Genomic DNA, 23,391 nt, shown 5'->3' with positions numbered 1-23,391 from the left:
GTGGGGTTTCTCCGTCCTTCGCGGAGGTGGTTCGTGTAGTAGTTGTCAAGCCTCCAAGGTCGCTGGTTCCGAAGGTAGAGCTTTTTGGTTTGGATCTACTTCCGGTGGCGGGGTGTAGGGATGTGGTAGACAGGTGAATGGTGATGAACTACTTTGTTTTGGAGGAGTGGTTGTCTGGGTCGTTGGAGAAGAAGAAAAAGCAGGTCTGCTTGCTTGTTGACAGCGAGGCTAGGAAGAAGTTAGGGCTTTTCCGTTCGTGGAAGAAGATTCTAGAGTGTCTTCGAATCGCTTTGGAGCGGGCTTCAGCTTTCGGGTTCAAGCATGTTGGGCTGGATATGAAGCCCAATCACAGGAGTTGGGCTAGGCCTAAGCCCACGAGGATGAGATTGGGTCTTGGTTCTTTGAGAGTTGGACCCGATTTGAATCCCGATTCGGATCTTGTGCAACCTGAATCGTTTTCGGTGGCTGTTTCTGGGGCGAATCTGGGTCTATCGTCTTCCGAGAGTTTTGCAGATCAACAACCTTTCGCCGGTGGGTGGGTTTCCGATCTAGTGGTCGATTCTCTTTCCGCCAAGTTGGCTATGTTGGAAGTCACGGTTCAGTTTTCATGGGAGCTTGAGAATCCAGTAGTCTCACAATTCCCCCCTACCGACGCCAGTGGTTCTATCTTCAATGTCTCTAGATACTTCTTACAGGTCTGAGGGGCCTTCTCTGGCAACGGTAAGCATTGTTGTTGGGTTTGGTTCTTTCAGTACCTCTCCTTCATATCAAAGCAATTTCGGTGGTGCTTGCTTGGCCCCTCAGCTTAGACTTGAGGGGTCTTCTCAGCCCATCTTCACCCCTTCACAAGTTTCAGGGGTGGCTGAGTTAGGAGAGAGGCTCTGTTCTTCTGCTTCGGTGTCGTTGGTATCTAAGTCTTTCCAAAAGTACTACCGGAAGGCAAATCAGAGCATTTGGATAAGAATTTAGTTGCAGAGTCTATGGCAGGAATGAGGTTGCCTGTCAGTTTTTCAGCCAAGGAAGCAGTTGTAGTGCTTCCAGTGATGGACCCTACGAGAGTGGCAGATTCCGTGAAGGGTTTTGTTAAGCCATCTACTTCAATGAAAGGCTTTCTTCAGCGGGGGTTTCTCAACCCAAGCCCGGCTATGAAAGCTTTAACTCCTCTTAGCTCGCTTTTAGAGTTGGTCGTGTCATCATAGACTCCAGAAGTAAAGGAAGTTGGGGTGATAGGGATTCCTCCCCCTTGGGTGGTTGCGCCACTCCAATTGTCAGAAAGGATAATGATTTCAAGGTGAATGGTTTGTCCCAATCTCAAAAGTGGCCAATAGGTTTTGGTCCGTCTGGAAAGGTGGTTGTGTGGGATGGGGAGGATAGAGATTTCCCTTACCTTTGGGTATTCTTCCTCCCAACTTGGCTTTGGATTGGGAGAAGGATCGTGTTGAGGACGAGGATCCGTCCTTGGCGACTATGGATGCCTTTGAAGAGGACTTTCTTCGGGAAATTAAGGTTGTGCGGCCGAAGACCAAAGGTAGGAGGGAGATTTTGAATTTGGTAAGCTCCATTAATTATGGTGATGCAAGCGCGTCCTCTCAGCATAGAAAAGGCAAGGCTCACGTGTTGTAGTAGGGTGTGCTTCTTGAGGGTTTAGGTTTGAGGGCTTTTGGTTTTTGAGGGTTTGCTGGGTTTCTTTCTTTTTGCGAGCTGCTTCGGCTACTCCTTTATATACTTTCTGTATACTTAAGGGCGCCTTACGCTTTTTCAATAAAAAATTTATTACTTACTAAAAAAAAGTGTTCAGCCTATTTGGGTAAGTAGAACTTCCCACTAGCATAATAATTATTGTTCATCATCAAATGTTCTTCAATATATATATAAATGCGATTAAATAAAGAAACATGCATAGTTTTCCAGTGATTATGAGCCTTACATTTCAAATACTTTACGTACACTCATAAATGTTACACTGTGATTTACATTGACAAGAAAAAGAATTTAAAGAAAAGTTTTCAAGGAAAGTTCATCTATTGAAAAGAAAATGGAAATACTAGTTTTTCAAGAATAAGTTTTATGAGAAATAAAGATGTTTTACAACGAACCAAGGTTAAGTGTGGGAATATGCTTACCGACCTAGTGTTTTTTTTAAAAAGTAATAATATCAATCTCATCACAGGAAGTATACAAAAGGAACAACCTAACTAGAAAGAGTAAAGCGAAAAATAAAATCACTAAAACTAATTGACAAAAAAGACACTTACGCCGCCGTCCAAAAATACAAAGTTTCAAAGAACAAAGAAATAATAACCCCATAGACCTCTCCCTATCCTCAAAATTTCTAGCATTCCTTTCCTTCCATCAACACCAAAAGATGCACATAGGCACCATTTTCCACACTGCAACGCTCTTTGGCCTACCAGAGGACCACCAACAATCATACAAATCAATGACACGTCTAGGCATAGCCCAAAGCGATTGAACAGAACACTCCAAATAGCAGAAGCCACATTACAATGAAGCAAAAGGTGGTCCACAGATTCCTCATTCCTCTTGCACATCCAAGATCTGTCCATCACAATGACGTGCTGCCTCATAAGATTATCAAAGTGAAAATCTTCCTTAGAGCCGCCCACAAGCAAAAAAGGTTGTCCTTGAAAGAGCTTGAGTCCACCAAACACCCTTCCAGGGGAAGCTGCTACCTTCCAAACAAGCCAAAGAGCTATATAAGGATTTAACCCTAAATAAACCTCTTTTAGAAGGATTCCACCACAACTTATCTACACATCATCTTCTCACTTTTTACTGGAATGCAATACCTGGAAAAAAGAGGCAAAGCCATCAACCTTCCAATCCTATGCCACTCTAGTGAAGCTCACATTCCACTAGTTCGAGCCTCCCAAAAACTCTAAATAATCCACAATAGAGGCATACTTCTCACGAGCAAGACCATATAAAACCGGAAAAGCTACCTTTAGGGTCGTTTCCTCACACCACTGGTCATGCTATAAGCTAATCATCGATCCATCCCCCACCTCAAAACTTGTAAAGCTAGAAAGTTTACCCCACCCTTTCCTGGTACTCTTCCACAATCCCACCCCAAAGACTCTTGCATGATCTAGAGAGCATCACCCTCCCCATAAATAGATGAGATTCTTGTGTTTTCTAATACAATGGAAGAACATAAGAACACCTTCCAAATTATCTGTGAAAACATTCAAAGGAATGGAATAATCCTTTCTCCAAAAAAATTGAGGTAGAAAGTGAATCTATAGAACTTCTAGGATTAGTTTTAAATCAATCAAGTTTAAAACTACAAAAACATATAATCTCTAAAGTAAGAGAATTTACTAAAAAAATTGAAGACAACAAACAATTAAAAAGTCTTTTAGGAATTTCTAATTATGGAAGAAATTTTATAAAAAATCTGTCAAAAAGAACCCCCCATTTTGAAAAACTTAAAAAAGATGAAGAGTTTGTCTAGAACAAAAAAGATTGAGAAAACATATCAAAAAAGATTTAGAAGTTTTACCAAAAGTTTTTTTTCCTAAAAAGGGAGATAAACTTATCCCTGAAACGGATGCTTCTGATAACTGTTGGGGATGTGTTTTAAAAGCAATACCAGAAAAAATTTGGTTAGAGTATGAACATCCTACTCAGAAGAATCATTTAGGAATAAGAGCTAAAAAAGACCGTATTCCTAAAAAGCTCCAAAAACAAGAATTAATTTGTGGTTATAATTTTAAAATTTTACATTACTTGTCAAAAAACTTCTAGAAAATTTAAACCAAATGAACAGAATTATATCATATTCGAAAAAGAACTTTTAGCTATTAAATTAGGAATAAATAGTTTTCATATTTATGTTGCCCCTGAAAACTTAAATATCAGAACAGATAATAGAGATGTTAAAGATTTTTTTTACTAACAAAAGAAATATTATTGAAGGTAGAAGATTAAAATGGTACAATGTTACTGCAAATTACTCCTTTGAAGTTGAATTTATAAAGGGTACTAACAACTTTATTGCAGATTATCTTAGCATAAACCATCACGAAGAATTGCTAAACAAGCAGCTAATAGAAATTAATATTTTGCAGGAATCTATGAATCCTCCTAAACAAGGAGAATGGATCACTATAGCTAAAAAGGCTCCAAAAGCTCCAATATATATATATATATATATATATATATATATATATAGGGAGAGAGAGAGAGAGAGAGAGAGAGAGAGAGAGATATGCAATATGAGGTAAGAGAGGCTACGTTCAACACATAGCCTCCTCTTCCTCTATTTTCTTCCAATGCAAACCCTACACAAGTAACCAAAATGTCCAAAGGTAGGGCCCACTTTTAATTAGTGTTTGGGTTTTTATTTTTATTTTTTTTTATGAGTAAGCAAAATTTTATTAAAAAAAAAAGCGTAAGGCACCTCTACGTACACAGGAAGTATACACAGGAGCAAACACAGCTAACCCACAAGGGCCACAACAACCCAATAAAACCCACAAAACCTAAACCCTAGAACCCGAAAGGTACACCCAAAAGGAACCCGCAAAGGAACCCAAACAAAAACGCGAGAAAAAAAACCAAGGGCCCACAGTACAACCCACAAAACCCACCAAGGCTCACAACTCTACACCATGTGAGCCTTGCCTTTCCTACACCTAGAAGAAGCTTCAACGTCGCCATAATTGATGGAGCTTTGCAAATTCAGGAGCTCTCTCTTGCCTTTGGACTTCTGGCGTGTCAATGGACAGCACAGCTGTCCATTATTGTTCATGTGCTGATTGTTCATGTGCTGGACAGCATGTGCTGTGTGCTGTCCTTCATGTGCTGTGTGTTGTCCATTGTTCATTATTGACAATGGACAGCATGTGCTGTGTGCTTTCATGTGCTGTGTGTTGTCCATTGTTCATTATTGACAATGGACAGCATGTTCATGTGCTGGGTGCTGACCATAATTGTTCTCCATAATTGTTTATTATTCCATGTATAGCATTCATGAAATGTATATATAATAGACAGAACTCAAGGCAAAAGATAGACAAGCCATTCACATAATATTTTGTCATGGTATCAGAGCCTAATTACTAAGTTTTCCTTTCCCTGTAATTTTTTCTTCTTCTCGGTTTCGGACGTGACGCTGGTGGGTTTCGGTCAAGTCTGTAGTGTACCCGTGAATTTCTTAGCAATCCTCTTCTTTGTCTCTCAAATTTTCTCGGCCCTTCTCTCGGCATAATCTCTCTTCTCGGCAGAATCTCTTAGCAATCCTCTTCTTTGTCTCTCAAATTTTCTCGGCCCTTCTCTCGGCATAATCTCTTTTCTCGGCAGAATCTCTTTTTCTTCCCTATGGATTCAGCTCCTGTGTGTGTTAAGTTTACCGGCACCAATTATGCAACCTGGGCATTTCAGTTTGAGTTCTTTCTCAAGGGCAAGGCACTTTGGGGTCATATTGATGGCACGGATGTTGACTCATTGTCAACTTCTGACAAATCTAAGGCTGACGGGTCTTCTCCGTCCTGGGCTGTGCTTGATGCCCGTATCATGTCCTGGCTTCTTGGTTCAGTGGAGCCTCATATTGTCACTCACTTGCGGCCTCATCGCTCTGCTCAAGCCATGTGGGCTTATTTGAAGAAGGTTCATCATCAAGCTAATGATGCTCGTCGTTTTCAGTTGGAACATGAAATTGCCATGTTTCAGCATAATAGCCTCTCCATCCAAGATTATTACTCGGGGTTTTTGACTCTTTGGCACGAATATGCGGCCTTGGTTACTGCGGACGTTCCTGCTGCAGCTCTTTCTGCTATTCAAACTCTTCACGCCATTACTCAGCGTGATCAGTTTCTTATGAAACTTCGCCCAGAATATGAACCTGTTCGCTCCTCCTTACTGAATCGCTCTCCGGTTCCCTCTCTTGATGTTTGTTTTGGTGAGTTACTTCGTGAAGAACAACGTCTTAGTACTCAAGTTATTTTGGAGCAATCTCATGGCAGTTCTGGGGCTGCCACTGTGGCCTTCTCTGCTCAAAGCCATGGACCGCCTAGGCATTCTCGACCGTTGCAGTGTTTTTGCTGCAAGGAGTCTGGGCATATTGCTGTTAATTGTCCTAGGAAATTCTGCTCTTATTGCAAGAAGAAGGGTCACATTATCAAGGAATGTCGTATTCGTCCCTCAAATCGTCCAGCCCAAGCATTTCAGACTTCAGTTCTTGCCATGCCTACTGCTGCTCCTGCTGCCTCTCCTGCACCAGATTTTTGCACTCCAGCAATGGTACAACAGATTCTGATCTCAGCCTTATCTGCAATGGGGTTTCAAGGTAAACATTCCCCTAAACTCTGGTATGTGGACTCGGCCGCTTCTAATCACATGACTCCTACTCATACCGCTTTGCGCCATGTTCGGCCCTATGCTGGTAACTCTGTTATTCAGACTGCCAATGGCAGTTCTCTGTCAATAGCTGCTGTCGGAGATGCCTCTTCTACGCTCACGGATGTGTTTCTTGCTCCTCAACTTTCCACAAATCTTATTTCGGTTGGCCAATTAGTTGAAAACAATTGTGATGTTAAATTTTCTAGTGATGGTTGTGTTGTGCAGGACCAGGTAACGGGGGAGCAGATCGCGAAGGGACCTAAAGTGGGGCGCTTGTTTCCACTACTTTTACCTGTTTCAGTTTCATCTCCAGTTTCTTCTATTAAGTCTTTTGCTTGTAATAATGTTTCCAATCTTGGGCGCTTGTTTCCACTACTTTTACCTGTTTCAGTTTCATCTCCAGTTTCTTCTATTAAGTCTTTTGCTTGTAATAATGTTTCCAATCTTAGTATGGTGTGGCATCGTCGTTTGGGTCATCCCAATACTCAGATTTTATCTCATGTATTGAATTCCGGTTTGCTTGGTAATAAAAACAATTCCTCTTTCTCTCTTGAGTGTGCTTCTTGCAAACTTGGTAAAAGCAAAATTCTTCCCTTTCCTTTGCATGCTAGTCGGGCATCTCACTGCTTTGAACTTATCCATAGTGATGTTTGGGGTCCTTCTCCAGTGAGTTCACATGAAAATTTTAAATACTATGTGACGTTCATTGATGATCATAGCAGATTTACTTGGGTCTATTTTCTTCGCTCTAAATCTGAGGTCTTTCGTATTTTTACTGAATTCTTTGCATATGTTGCTAATCAATTTTCTTCTTCTATTAAAATATTACGCACCGATTCTGGCGGCGAATATTTGTCTACTAAGTTTCAGGCTTTCTTGGCGTCTAAGGGTATTCTTCATCAACGTTCATGTCCCTCTACTCCTCAACAAAATGGAGTAGCCGAACGTAAGAATCGTCATCTTCTTGATGTGGTACGTACTCTCTTGTTGGAATCTTCTGTTCCGTCCATGTTTTGGGTCGAGGGTATGAAAACTGCTACTCACTTGATTAACCGTTTACCTTCTCAAATTCTACATATGGAGTCTCCCTATTTCCGCTTATTTGCTAAGCAACCTAGTTATGATAACCTTCGTACGTTTGGTTGTGTCTGCTTTGTTCATTTACCTCCTCATGAGCGACATAAATTATCTGCTCAATCTGTCCGTTGTGCTTTCTTGGGATATAATGTGCGTCAAAAGGGATTTGTTTGCTATGATCCTATCTTACATCGTACTCGTATTTCTAGGAATGTTATTTTCTTTGAAAACCAACATTTCTTTCCTGTGTCCTCTCTGTCATCGTCTTCTACTGTGGTTCTTCCCTCTTTTGAAGAGTGGCTCTCAGATCTTCCTCCTATCAGTTCCCGATTTAAACCAGGTATTGTGTATACAAGACGCTCCCGCCCACAGCCTCTTCCGGTCGCTCACCCAGCATCTGATCCTACCGCGCTTCAGATTCAGTCCGTGGCAACATCTCCTGAGCCATTAGTTCGTCGCTCTTCTCGAGTGTCTGTACCTCCGGATAGGTATGGTTTTTCTTCTTCTAGTGCTGACAGTTCTATTTCAGCTCTTACTGCTACATTGGCCACTTTTGATATTCCCAAATGTTACTCACATGCTGCCAAGCATGATTGTTGGCGAAAGGCTATGCAGGAAGAGATTGCTACTTTAGAGGCCAATCACACCTGGGACATTGAGCCCTGTCCTCCTACTGTTGTGCCCTTGGGATGCAAATGGGTTTACTCAGTCAAAGTTCGATCTGATGGAAGTTTGGACCGTTACAAGGCTCGGCTTGTTGCTCTTGGAAATAATCAGGAGTATGGTGTCAATTATGAAGAGACTTTTGCTCCAGTGGCTAAAATGACAACTGTTCGTACGATTCTTGCCCTTGCTGCTTCCAATGATTGGCCCCTACATCAAATGGATGTTAAGAATGCTTTTCTCCATAGGGATCTAAAAGAATGTATTTACATGAAGCCACCTCCAGGCTTGTTTTCATCTCCGACTTCACATGTGTGTAAGCTTCGTCGCTCCCTTTATGGTCTCAAACAGGCTCCGAGGGCCTGGTTTGATAAATTTCGCACCACTTTATTGCAATTTTCATTCAAGCAGAGCAAGTATGACACCTCTTTGTTTCTTCGGAAATCGGACATGGGTATTGTTCTTCTCTTGGTCTATGTTGATGATATTGTGATCACTGGTTCCGATTCTATTTTACTTGACCAGCTCAAAACTCATCTCTCGGGGTCCTTTCATATGAAAGATCTTGGGTCTCTCACATATTTTCTTGGTCTTGAGGTGCATCGTGGTTCCTCCGGCATTTCCCTCAATCAACATAAGTATGCTAGTGACTTGGTGACTACAGCTGGTCTTCAAGAGGCTTCTTTTGTTGATACTCCCATGGAATTAAATGTCAAGCTTCGCAAAGAGGAGGGTGACTTACTTGCTGATCCCAGCCTATACCGGCAGTTGGTGGGAAGCCACATTTATCTCACCATTACTAGACCGGACATTTCCTTTGCTGTTCAGCAAGTCAGCCAGTTTCTTCAGGCTCCTCGTCATCTACATTTGACTGCTGTCCGAAGAATTATACGCTATGTTCGCGGTACTTCTGACCGTGGCTTATTCTTTCCTGCCAGCAATTCTACTCGTCTTGCTGCTTATAGTGATGCTGATTGGGCTGGTTGTGCGGATACTCGTCGCTCTATCACTGGTTGGTGTGTGTTCTTAGGTGATGCCTTGATCTCCTGGAAAAGTAAGAAACAAGACAGAGTCTCTAAGTCATCTACGGAATCTGAGTACCGCGCTATGTCTCTTGCTTGCTCAGAAATTATTTGGCTTCGTGGTTTGCTTGCTGAATTAGATTTTATTGAGACCGACCCTACACCTCTATATGCTGATAATACCAGTGCTATTCAGATCACGGCCAATCCTGTCTATCATGAGCGCACCAAGCATATTGAAGTGGACTGTCACTCTATCCGGGACGCCTTTGAAACTAGGATCATCACTCTTCCACATATTTCCACTGATCTCCAAATTGCGGATATTTTCACCAAGGCGCTCACACGTCATCGACATTGCTTTCTAAGTGGCAAATTGATGCTTGTTGATTACCCTGCATCAATTTGAGGGGGGCTGTCAATGGACAGCACAGCTGTCCATTATTGTTCATGTGCTGATTGTTCATGTGCTGGACAGCATGTGCTGTGTGCTGTCCTTCATGTGCTGTGTGTTGTCCATTGTTCATTATTGACAATGGACAGCATGTGCTGTGTGCTTTCATGTGCTGTGTGTTGTCCATTGTTCATTATTGACAATGGACAGCATGTTCATGTGCTGGGTGCTGACCATAATTGTTCTCCATAATTGTTTATTATTCCATGTATAGCATTCATGAAATGTATATATAATAGACAGAACTCAAGGCAAAAGATAGACAAGCCATTCACATAATATTTTGTCATGGCGTGCTATCATCTTGTGAAAACACAGATAAAAAATGGTTTGACTTTTTGAGAGGGGACATTCATTTTGGGAAACAACTAAAAGAAAAGTAAGACACTTAATATGGGATAGAGGAAGTATATATATATATATATAGTAAGCAAAAAAGTTTATAAAAAGCGTAAAGGCGCCCCTAAGCATACAAGAAATATACAAAAAGGACACCAAAACAGGAAAAAAGAGGGAAGAAAGACTGAAATACAAATGTATAAGGAGATATTAGAAACAAGAAAAAAGCGGTAGATCATGAAATATAAATACCCATCATTCATCAAGGATTCTCCTTCAATTATTGTACTTAGTTTTTTACTCGCACCAAGTTCTTTTAACAGAGCAACAATAGCCACAGGATCTGTAGCACTCAGAAGTCCCCCAAGCAACAATGATGTCTTCCAACTCCAGTTATATGGGAAGGTGAACTGCAGGATATCACAGAAGTGATTATGTGAAACAAGCATTTTAGTCTAAACAGCAATGTGAATGATACCTTCAAAGCAGATCCAAGACAGAAGGTTGATATCAGTACACCAGGACCAGCGAGTACAATCATTTGTACTACACACCTCTGCACAAAAAAAATGGAAAGAGCAACTGGTTCATTTAAATTCAGGAAAAGTTCAAAACCATCCTTAGATGACTGCATGAAGCTCAGTAATCCAAAAGAGTAACTATATGCACATAAATAATTATACATATCAAGGAGCTAAATGCGGCTTTTAGAATTCTTCAAAGAGATCTATTATGTTAAGGTGCAAAAAAATAGCTATGAGTTTGATGGTTTGAACAAGTTTCAACGACGTCATTTGGTTGATATCTATAACGCCCCAGGTCTAGCGCCCACTTCGGGGGGTAGGCAATTGGGCTTGCAGCGGACTTTATTTATTTAATATATCATTACCACAAAGCATAAAAGCACCATAGCACTATATCCCTCCACTTTGAAAATCTTCCTTTCTCGTCATTCTATTATACCTTAAAACAGTTTTGTTTATTATCACCTACTGAATTCTCAGCGTCCAAAATCGTACGGCTCCTCTTTCTTTGACCGGCTATACCTTTAACTAACCATTCTTGTAATCTTCTAAGTTAAGTCCATCTACCCATTTTAGCCCATTAATATAAATCCAATATAAATCTTAGCAAAATTGCAAATACTCCTTATCCTCGACACTAAAATCACCTTTACCCTTGGGGGTAGATTTCGGGGTATTACAATTATCCCCCCTTAAAAAAAATTCCGTCCTCGGAATTTGCCATTTCACTACCTTCCTGGTATTCCTTTGGCACGTTCACCCATTTATGTTCATCATCTACCTAAGATCAAGAGTGCTATGGAAACATATATCATGAAACAGAACTACTATAAAAGAATGTATACATGCTCATAACCATTCTCAAAATCAAACATCATACATAAATAGACATGAACCTATTGCCTTGATTCTTTGTTATCAACTCAACGAATTTTAGTTTTATAGCAACTTGCATCTACATCTTTTCAACATGCATATCAACCAACTGATTGTCCTTCTCAAGATTCTTCCATTGCACGTTGGTTATCCCTTAAAATCCAACAAGCCATAGACTATTCAAAATTATTAACCATTACACGTTCCAAAACAACTTGAAATTACCTTTATGACAAAATGGTCTGTTATAGTCCAGAAAACAACCCACTTACTTCCAAGAGCATTAATTACCTAATGTCAACACACAAACCCCAACTCATGACTTAGATGTAGAGAGCAATTAGAACCATTCAATAAAAGCCAAAATCAATGATCCAAATTGAGCAACCTCTCCATAAAAATTCAAGGTGGATAATGGCCTCATTTCCTTTCAAAAATTCATTTCTAATTTCACAAGTAAACTTACAGTCACTCTTAACTAACACTAAACAACAATTACAACTATAATTTTTAGCCTAGGCCAAAGGTATACATGCCAAAAATCAAAAGATTTTCAACATGCAATCCATAAGTCATTTACCTACCTTATCTCCTTAATCATGCATGGGGTGATGTTTAGAAAATCCATCATTCCATAGACTACCCAGAAATACAAAGATTGAACGAATCAACAATTTCATCAAACCTAAACCACACCTGAATTCACAAAACCAAAAGCACCACAAGTTCATACCTTCTCCTACACATTTCACTCATACTCCAAATCTAAAACTCTCAATTAACCATCTAAGATTTAAATCTCAATCAAATACAATTCCAATATAATGGTTCACTCAATGAAAACAACACCTATGAAACTCGTTTAATATCTCTCCTCCTTTTTCCCCAAAGGTTCATAATCTCACTTGTCTCATAAATAAGTTCCAAAAGGGGTTTTTTTTTTTTTTTGATAAGTATTCTAAAAGGGGTTTATTTGAAGTTAAGTCCTATTATGGAGTGTTAAATTGGAAAGATGGCCCATCATTTCCGTGGAAGAGTATCTGGCATGTTAAGGCTCCGACAAGGGTGGCGTGTTAAGGCTCCAGATTCTTGGCATCACATTCCCTGGTCTCATTGCTAAAAGTCCCCCTCACCTAGATTGACTAGGATTAGATTGGACACAACCTTATTTTTAACCTTGATCTTAGATGATATTATCATTCACCTTATAAATTCATTTGATGAGTTTCGATATTTTCCAGTCTCAGGACTTGATAATTTATTCACAATTTCAACTGTGACCCCATATCTTCCTTGACCACAAAGATAAAGTACTTCTTAGAGCCATGTGATAGATCAATATATCTAGGGAAGAAATGTGTGTGCATGTGTGGAAGGAGGGTTGGATGGGCTGAATGGAGAGAGAGAGAGAGAGAGAGAGAGAGAGAGTGCAAGTCAAATAATTGGAAGTACTAAAGAAAAATTCCAATAACCAAAACTCAAAACGACTAGGACTAAAATGCAGAGAAACGAAACCTTTATTTGGTGCACTTCCATTGAAAATGAACTTTCAAAAAGAAGTGCAGGAAGAAAAACAGCCAATAGAAGGTCAGGATCAATATTTGCCCCTGCATATTAACAATATTTTAATAGCTAACATTTGAACAAAAAGAAAAAAACTCCTCGAATCAAAAACTGGTTTAAGGAGGTGAAGCGTATATTAGGTGTTGCAGATTTGCAGTGCTATATCAAATATATACCGACTTACAAAGTCGAATGCCATCCCCAATCTTTCCCAATCGATGGTGGGTAGCATATTCTGCATATTAGTCCATCATCAATCAACTTAAGTTAGCATTGATTACAAACAAACAATAACAACAAACACATTTAAGGAATCAATGACATTATGCTCTGTTTTTACAGATGAAAATCTTAGGGGCAAAAATAAAATCAAAATGAACATAAATATGGCCCTTTTCCAGATTTTTGAAAGGCTATGGTGCTAAAATGGTATTTCACTCTCAACCCATCAAGAATATTGAATTACAGAACATCAAACTATCTATAACCATATCACAAAAGTAAAACGGAAATAGGATTGTAAGCCATCAAAGACATCCATCCCAAGCATAAGAAAGCTAGCCTGTTGAGATTACATCTGGAGAGGTTTAATAGTTAGGCTAATAGCAGTTGATTTCTAAGATCATTGTATGAGTGGATGCTAGCTGTTGGCTGCATCTTTTTTTCTTCTTTTTTAGACATTATATCCCAACTGAATTTCATTAGTATGTTTTAGGTGAGTCTTTTGTTCACCTCCAGAGTGCATTAGGTTTCTCCTCATTCGAATAAAACTTATTATTAGTTATAAAAATAAAATAAAAAGAAAAATAAAAAGAGTAATAAAATGTGATTTTTTACTTTAATTCAATCATAAGTTTACTTCAAACTATTCTTTTGTCATTTTGTTAACCATCTGCAAGAGACCTACTTATATTTTAGCAAAGTCAGAAGGGAACCCTCAAATATAAATTTCAAAATAAAATAGGATAAAGTGAAAACAAAAATAAAACTTTCCACAGTAAGAAGCATCAAGCAATTCTGGACTCTTAAGTGATACTTAGCACATTCCGTATCAACAGTTACAATTGAAAATAAAAATTACTCGTAACTAAATGCCACAAACAACTTGAGTCATATCTCATCAACAGACCCCTGATTGCAAACAATTCATAGAAGAATTGCTAGATCACATTCATCGTCACAGTGGCCAAAATAGACTACAAATTGACCCAATCATTTCATCACATGAAGCATGGATGCTGCCTAGAATAAATCTCTTGATATAAATAGGTCAAGAAAAACGACATGCTGCCCTTTTGTAGTTTTCCTAGCTTGTCTTTAGTTTAATGTTCCACGCATACTTTCTCTTTCTTAAAACCCAATCTCTTCTGTGCCGCAATTAATTACAATTATTGAATCTCCCTTGCATTTGTTTTTCACTTTTATGGTAAATACAAAATTATTTCTCATTTTCCAAGAACCCAACAAGGAATCCTCCCCATCTTAGTTGTGATTGATATATAAGCTCAATTATTTAGGTTTTTAAAGTTAAAACAAAATTTCATGAATACATACAATAGAATAAAAATTGATATTGCTTTGTTACTAATCCTAAGTTTCTTTTATGCTCTCTGTGTTTGTTTGTTCAAACAGGTAAATCCAAAAGTCTTATACTTTCCTGTTCAAAAAGAAATAACACACGTGTGTGAATTCTTGGTTGGCTAAGAACTCAGAGAATCAATTGCGAAACCAGGTAAATTAATCCATGAGTTATGCAGAGCCAAAAACGATTATCAAGCAAATTAATACAACAATTCATCGTTTACATATACGAAATGAAAAAACAGGAAATACCAATGGATCCGAGTGCAATGCCGAGTACGAGCAAGGCGACGGTGTAAGGGACTCTGGTACCACGGAGGAGGTGCCTGCAAGCTATTCCCAGCACCAAACTAAGCCCAAAGAACAACACAGCGTCCGTTGGGTTCGAATTAGAAGAAGTTTCCTCTTCCAACATTCTGTACGGAAACAACACTTCTCTCACGCCCGCCATTCAATTCCTCTCTCAACAACAACTGAGTGAGAGAGAGATTTGGCCTAATTTCACAAGAAGATGCTCTTTTTTCTTTTCTTTTTTTTGGAATCAATGCCTCAGAATTGCAAAAGAACAAGATGCTTTTTTACACATAAAGACAATCAGCGTTGACTTTCTTTCTTGCTTTGTTTATTTTGTTTTTGACAGCATTGCCTGCGCCTGAGCTTCAAGTGTTTGGGTGGATCGTGATTCTCCTCTCCGGTTTTCAGGATTGGGACGGTTCAGAATAGACTCGGCTGAGGTGGTGCAGAAAAATTATTATTGAAAATATAAGAGACTTACGGAGATTTATGGTAACTAATCGTCTACCGGAAGATTTATTTGAATAGTAGTAAGAAGTGATTGATGTGATATAAAATTTGATAATATTTTATAAAAAAATGAAAAAGTTTGTTTTGCAGTGAGTTTTTTTATTTGAATAGTAACAAAAAATTATTGATGTTAAAAAATGTAAAAAGTTATAATGTTTTTTATTTGAACTTTTTGGGAGAAGTGAAAAATGTGTTGAAAATTTTAGGATTGCTTGCCAAACAACTTCTACATAATTTTTGTACAACTTTAATTACTTTTCTTTTACTATCAATTATTGGATTTTTTTTTAATATGTGGACCCTAAATATTCAATAATTGATCTTAAAAAAAAAAAAAAAAGTTATTAAGCCCCGTTTGATTCGCGAAATAGACCCCTGAAATGGAATGGTTATTCCTATAGAATAGTTTCTTTTGTTTGGTAGGAGTCTATTCCTTGGAATAGTTATTCCCATTGGAATAGTTATTCCCATTGGAATAGTTATTCCCATTGGAATACCTATTCCTTTACGAAGATGAAATGAGAGGAATAGTTATTCCTTAGGGCAAAGACAATATTTTTTAGAAAAAATTATTTATTTTATATTTTATTTATAAAAATAATAATAAAAACAAAAAAAAAAACAAAAAATCAAACCCTTCACTAGGTGGTCGGCCAGCCCATATATGAAGCTGGGGGTGGTCGCACCACCCCCGGGGATTTTGGGCGGGGATTTTGGGGGTGGCTTGTGCCACCCCGGACGAACTGGCTTCGGGGGTGGCCGCAGCCACCTCCATAGTCCCTCGGGGGTGGCCGGCCACCCCCAACGAGTATTTTGGGGGTGGTCAGGCCATCCACGGTTTGCTTCGGGGGTGGTTGCGGCCACCCCCGGCTCTTGGTGGGCGGCTAACCACCCCAATGGGTGGTTGGCCACCAATGGGTTTTCTTCTTTTTTTTTCTTTTTTCTTTTTATTTTTTTAATAATTTGATTTTCTTTTTAATTTTTTTTTAAAAAAAAAAATGTGGGGTTTTTTAGTAATTTCGATTGAATTCCAATTAAAATATATGAGTTCTTACCAAACTAAATATTAGGAATATTCATTCCATTCCGCCACCTTCTATTCCTAGGAATAGCTATTCATTTTCTTAATGGAATAGTCATTCCGCAAACCAAACGAGGCTTTAGAGTTTTATAAGAGTTGTGTAAGAAACATTACTCAAAAAAACAAAAACAATTCATAAATATACCATGGGCATGGGCTACAGTTGGCTTTCCTGAAATTACGAGAGCTCCTCAACAATACAATAGCTATGATATGTTTACAATTTTCGTATAACTTTTGTACAATTCTAATAACTTTTTTTAAGATCAACTATTAAATATTTTAAGACTTATATGTAAAAAAGCAGATTCAATTATTAGTTTGAAAAAAAAAGTTGTTAAAGTTTTACAACAATCATTTCTCATGTCTATCAAGCCAAGACAGTTATGAGAAAAATTAGTCATTAATTGGGAACCACGGAATCTTTATTTATACTTTGTTAATGCTATGTGGTGGGTATTCGATCTTCATCAATTTGTCTATGTTTTATAAGACTTCTTTGAGTCAGACTATCTCTCTTTCTCACACATAAGCGTCGAATATTGCACATTTTAGCCCCTTAACTAACATATCTTAAATTTCTTAGTGTTGTTATTTGTTTAATTTTGTTTTGTTTTCATGTGCCAGGGCTATATAATATAAATGGAAGAATTCGAGTGGAATTTGGACTTAAAAGACATTTTTGAATTATGTTGAAACTCTGGGATCGAGCGAACCAAAAGATGGTCTCGAGCGCACCTACACTCGCCTCAACATTTGGGATTGAGCTCGACCGCATTAGCACCTAAGTTCAAGGGCACGTCTCTATGGGCACACTCAGCTTACAGTAACTGACAAGAATCATTTTTCCATTATGGAGTGGAATTTTAGAAAAGGAAAGGGATTTTACTTATTCTACTCGAAATAGGGGACCTATTTACGATTTTTCTAGGATTCCTAAGGCTTCTAGAGCTTCTTTAATCCCTATAAATAGGCCTCTAACATTTGAAGAGAAAATGGACAAGCTTTAGGGAAGAATCAAAGGCTAATCAAGAATGAGGTTTTCTCTTATTTTTATTTTCATTTATTATTTTCTTATGAAGATGATTTCGATCCAAATTATATGTAACTAATACTTTAGTTAGGGCTCGATTGAAGCCTTAATCATGTCTCTCTACGTTTTTCAATTTGTCTTGGTATAATTCATATATTGATGCTTAACTTGATTAATTCTAGTTTCTTGAATTCCTCAATCACATGTTTGTGTTTGGCTAGCATAGGCTTGTGGTATGGATTTGTTATTTATGTTAATTTGGGCGACCGAGTCCTGGGCATAATAAAGTAACGAAAGAACCCCATCACAGGTTCTTGGATTAATCACTGTAAAGACAACTGAAATAGATACCATATTCCAATCTGAGTGTGTTTACAGATTTCCATAATTTTATGCTTTCTTGAAGAACAACTTAGTAGATACCATGCTAAATCATTCAATGAAAAAGAGAGTTAGAGTAGATACCATGCTTAACTCGTTGCTTAGGGAAATCAATAGCTTTAGGAGAAGATACAATTTCCTTGTGATTGGTAAACATTAAGCATCATATTATGCTTATTTGAGTATGATTAGCGGTAGATATTGAAGCCCTACCTTTTCTTTTTATTATTTTAATTCAATATTTCATCTCACTTCATTCAACATATCTCTTCTAGGAATCTCTCTGTAAATACAATTTATATCAATCCTCGTGGAAATGATCTTGTATTTGTCTGTTATACTATTGTTTTGATCTTATGCACTTGCGAGTAAAACATACAAATATTTATTTATTTATTTAGGTGGATATTTGCACAACATGCCACGACTGCTGCTATGTGTGACACAGCTGCTATGCCAGCTGTTGTCAAGGATTGCACACCTACAAGGCAAAATATTGAGGATATGGCAAATCACTCAATCAGAGTTAATGCAGCATATCAACTAGCAAGGCTGCAAGCTATCAAAGGAAACTTACCTAGACAAATATTCCATGCAAGGCAAATATTGTCTAAACGAAGAAGCCAATATTTGCCTTGCATTGATCATTCAATCATGATCAATGTAGCCCCATCTCACGCATATTATTCATCAAGGCTACATAATATCAAAGGCAATTCAATTACTTATGCAAGGCAAGCATTACCTAAATCAGCAAGTCAATACTTGTCATGGTCATCAAGCACACAGATGATAATCAGCCGTAGCCCGTGTATCAAGGGATCACAGAACACATAAGGGAAGACTAGAGGAGCCGACTTTCATATAGAAATATTTGATTGTAATTTGAAAACTGTCTTTCCTTATGGTATGTTTGGATGCAAGCAGAAATTATTTTCAATTTGCTACAGTGTTTGGGTTTGGGTGTGAAATCTGGATATTTAATACTACCTACATTCAACCCGAATTCGTTTCAACTTTCAAGCTTCATTCCGAATTCCAATGCACTTTTGCTCTTCCAACGCACGTCATTTTTAGCTTTTTAATCAACCAAGGCGTTAGACGCATCTTTCAAAAGAAAAAAAGAAGAAAAAAAGAATGGCGTGGAACCCCTTTCTTTCTCTCCTTCCTTCTTCCTTTGTAAAATAGTTTTCTCTCTCTTTCATTCTTCCTCTATAAACCTGTACAGATCCGGCATAGCAGACCCGCTAGCAGTGGGCTCACCACCACCACCACCACCACCAGTAGTAGCTCCAGCTCGTTTGGATTGGTCTCTGGCCGAAACGACCACAACGCAGTCGTGAAAAGACCAGACTCCGGCCCCAATAACCATTCTGACGATCTCTCCGGGTCGAATGAGAGCAGTCCCACGACTAGTGACAATGCCCAATCTGAAGCAACCGGCCTTAATTTCAAACCAGGTCATTACAAATTCGACTCCGGATCCACCCCCACTCATATATTCGAGTCAGAGCCATTCCCAGACCCAAAGCTCCATGAATTCACCTGGCACTGAATGTCCTTCTCACCGGCAACATTTGCCCGTCCGGTAAAATCCGCAAAACGGGTATGGCTCAGTGCTAAAGCTCCAGAACTGACGTGTTAGGATCTAGGTTGGGCAATTACGAGCACGAGAGCATAATGTAGGGGGGTACGAGTCCCAAAGATCGACAAACACAAACACTTCCATGGCTCGCTGTGTTCGCTCATCGGTATTGGTTGATGCGCATATTTTAATACTCACAAGAGCACAAATCGTTTGCAATATAGTGTGTGCAAGTGCGAGATCGTATCCATCGAAATTGCGTTGCGAAAATTAATTTCTATTTAAACTAATTCTATTTTAACCAAGTTCCGATTTTTGGGATTTTTTTATGCAGGATAATAAACTAAAATAAAACTGAAAAAAATTAAATAAATAAATAAAAAGCACTAAGGTTTTAGAATCCACCTTGCCAAATCAAAGCACATATTCTCATGTTTGTTCATACATCCTATGCATGTTCTAATTTTTATAAAATTACCTGTTAAAAGATTTAATGAATCCATCATTTTTACAAATCACAATGAATATCCAATTTAATTCAAAACCATCAAATGTATCCGTTTGATTAACAAATCACAGTGGATATCCAAATTCAATCAAAAGATTCAATGTGTTCGTTGGATGAAACACATTGAATATCCAACGATTACACATATATTAATTGAAACAATCAATCAAAAGAATTTTAATCCTTTAATTGAATTGAAATAAACATACATTCGGATAATATGAATAGAGCATGAAAATACGAAATCTAATCAATGGCGAGGCTTCATCCTTCAACCTTAGTTGAAGATTTAGTCTTTCATAATTAAAAACAAAATGTTAATTTTTATTGAAAACATAAAAAAAAAAAAAGAAAAAAAAAGAGACTTACAAAAGAAAATGTTGCAAGAAAATGGAAGTTGTCGTCTGTCGCCTTTGTACAAAAGAAACTCACGCCTCTCCCCCACCCGCACCCCTGCTTGTTTGGAGAATAACGTGTGTATATATATATATATATATATATATATATATATATATATATATATATATAACTGATGCATGGCTCTAGGTTAAAATTAATTTCTCTAAAAATGACGCATCTACCCCACACGTGATTTCTCTACGTACATCTTGCGGGGCACACAAACTCTCCAAGCCAGGATAAGGAATAACATAGGTTACCCACAGCACCTTCTTACGTCCACGTACTCACGAGTTTTTCAATCAAAATTGGCGCCGCATGTTCATCCTTCTTGTCTTTTTTTTTTTTTTTTTTTTGAAGAGAATGTCATTAATCCATTCAGGGGGTAAACGAAATTACAATCACACTGAGGTATACTCAGAACAATACGAGACTCAGAACAATACAGAGATCCCAAACCAAATACCCCATAAAACTATGACTAATTGCTACAGATAAAACTAGCCAACAGAAAGGTGCCTATGCGTTGACGGAGGACCACAACATTACTTGCACTATGGAATCGGTCACAAACAATCTATGCAGAAAAGTTATGACTAGATTAAATTAAGCACAGAGCAATAGCCAAATACAAACTGAGATCAAGAACAGGTAAAAACACCCAAAACCAGAAGCTGACATCGGAAGGAGCACCGCCAGAGACGGCGCGTGTAGAACACGCGCCGGCGCCAGAAGATCCCTTGCAGCATCCGGACACCATTAATTCCCGATCTCCACCAAACGCGGCAAAAGAGTTGGAACGTAGCCAACACGCGCGGCCCACGCAGTGGAAACCCTCTGGCGTGTGATGACCACGCGCCGGTCACCGAAGAGCGTTCTGACCGTAACATGCAGCGACAGAACCGGAGGACAATGGCGAGCACGACTGGGGGGGGGGGGCGTGTCGACCAAGGGGCGGCAGAACAGAGTAGATCTGGACTAAAAGATTGAGAAAAACTGGAACACTCCAAGATCATTCCGCCGGTGACACAGACGGCAGTCTCTCCTCCTCCGGAGCCTCTCTAGGGTGCTAACCTGCCAAGAACAAAGAAAAACCTACCAAAACTACAACCAAACCACACTCCCTAGTCACAAGGACTAGGAGGACTAAAACCGCCACCGGAACAAGCCCGGGGGACTCAAAAACTCCACAGCCCTAGTAGCTGGGAGGCTCTAGCCTCTGTTGGGAAGAACCCAGAGAGGAAACAAAAACCTCTCTAGCCCATAAAGAGCTAAAAGAGGAAGCAAAACCGGGAGGAGGGAGGCTTGGAGCCCCCCTCCCCCGGCGACCCATTACGCTATTGGAAGAACCAGAGAAAGAGAGAGAGGGGTGGGGTGTTTTGGACTAAACCCTCTTCTTCTTGTCTTCTTTGGTTTGCCAGTTATGGAAGGTGATGCTGGGTATGGAAATAGATTTCGCGCCTATAGTGTGTGTTCAGTTTTGTCAAAAGAAATGGGCAATTACCTTTTCCCCCATAAACTACCAACTTTTGCACAAATCCTCTATGAATTGCCAACTCGACCAAAATAGAGCATCCAACTACCAAAGTTACAGGTTTTCCCCCCTTCCGTCAGTCAGAGGGGTTAAATCCGACGGTCAACCTATCACGTGACCGTCACATGCGTTTTTATATTTTTTTCTTCCTCTTTTACCCTAATCTTCCTCAGTCTCTCACTCTCTCTTATCTTTCTTTTTTATTTTTAATTTTTTTTCTCTTTCATATATTTTTCTCGCTCAGGTGCACAGGCTCTTTACTCTCTCATTTTCTCTCTGACCAAACAGAATTTCAAAACAAAAACGAGAAATGAATAAGTTTGTGCCCTTATGCGAAATTGTTTGGTATACCGAGAGGGATTTTGCAATAAATAGTAAAAAAAACTGTTTTTTTACAGAAAACAAAACTCTGTTTGCCTCTGTTTTGAGCACCACAAACAGAGTCATCTGTTTGCCTCTGTTTGTATGATATGGGTTATTGAAAATAAACCAAGCTGTCTAGGAACAATTAAAGAAAAAAAATTTAGGGCACAAAATTAACTAACCGAAGCCAATTTCATGGAAAATCATAGGTGGTGTGATTCCGTTTCACACTCTGCAACAAACACAAACTTCGCATAATCTACATTTCCAGACCTCACATACATGTCAACAAGGGAAGTACTCAGCTGATAATTCAAAACTATCCCTTTCACGATCATTAGGGAATGAACTCATCTCCCTAAGCTCAAGTTTCCAAGCTCAGTACAAGCAGAAAGCATAACCACCATGGTGGTCTCATCGGGCTCAAACCCACAATCCCTCATCTTCACAAAATGAATTCTCAACACAAGCAATAATTACCGCATTCCAAGAAACAACAGTCCTAACAAACATTTCATCGAAAACCCTACAGGCACACAGTAATTACCGCATTCCATGAAATTTGGAGTGTTTTTTGTTTGAAAAACTAAAGATGTGGAACTACAAAAAATTGAAGAAAGATGAAAAATAAAAAACTGTATAGAAAGAACACTGGACAATAAGGCGAATGTAAATCTATCTCTTAGACAAATATTGTCTCCCACTTAAACAATAAGTTTTGCAAAAGGGAATACAACAATTTTGTCCTTAGGATACAGTACTGCCCGAATGTAGTGTGCAGATTGCAAATTCTGAACACTACTCTGAATATCGAAATTCTGTAACAGCAGAGAAAAACAAAAAGAAGAGAAGAAGAAGAACACTCTAATCTACTGGAAAATATAGTTTTTTATCTAAAAAACTCATGATCAGTTTACAGCAGTTTTGATGCAGTTCTAACTGTTGAAAACACAGTTTGACTATTGAAAAAACAGTTAGAAAATATAGTTTTTGACAGTTACGTATTTGAAAATATTACTGTTAGAAAAACAGTTGTACACATCAGGAAAAATACGCACGTAATTAATTAATAATCTCGTGTTAGAAAAGTGCTAAATGCGTCTAAAGCGTCAAAGCGACATGCGTGCGTGCAACGACCAGTGCTTCGTACTGGGTGACGCAATTAGCATAACTAGCACATGTATACTCAAAATCTTATTTAATATAAGAGCTTGATAAATGCTTATAAAGCACAAAAAATA

The 23,391-nt window shown here is 38.7% G+C and overlaps 1 protein-coding gene across 1 annotated transcript in view; it reads right to left on the bottom strand.

Moving 5' to 3' along the window:
* The window catches only part of LOC133878010 (sodium/hydrogen exchanger 8), a 97,974-nt gene extending 82,819 nt beyond the window's left edge, over window positions 1-15,155 (bottom strand). The window contains exons 1-5 of the mRNA XM_062316490.1: window positions 14,715-15,155; window positions 13,066-13,116; window positions 12,834-12,925; window positions 10,397-10,474; window positions 10,171-10,328 (exon numbers count right to left, since the gene is read on the bottom strand). Of these exons, the coding sequence (XP_062172474.1) occupies window positions 10,171-10,328; window positions 10,397-10,474; window positions 12,834-12,925; window positions 13,066-13,116; window positions 14,715-14,913 (578 nt within the window). The 5' untranslated portion in view covers window positions 14,914-15,155. The remainder of the gene's footprint in view (window positions 1-10,170; window positions 10,329-10,396; window positions 10,475-12,833; window positions 12,926-13,065; window positions 13,117-14,714) is intronic.
* Between the last annotated feature and the right edge of the window lie 8,236 nt (window positions 15,156-23,391).

The sequence above is a fragment of the Alnus glutinosa genome, chromosome 1 (genome assembly GCF_958979055.1).
Source record: "Alnus glutinosa chromosome 1, dhAlnGlut1.1, whole genome shotgun sequence".
NCBI lineage: Eukaryota > Viridiplantae > Streptophyta > Magnoliopsida > Fagales > Betulaceae > Alnus > Alnus glutinosa.
The sequence above is the reverse complement of the archived record's forward strand: the minus strand, read 5'-3'. Positions and strand labels throughout refer to the sequence as shown.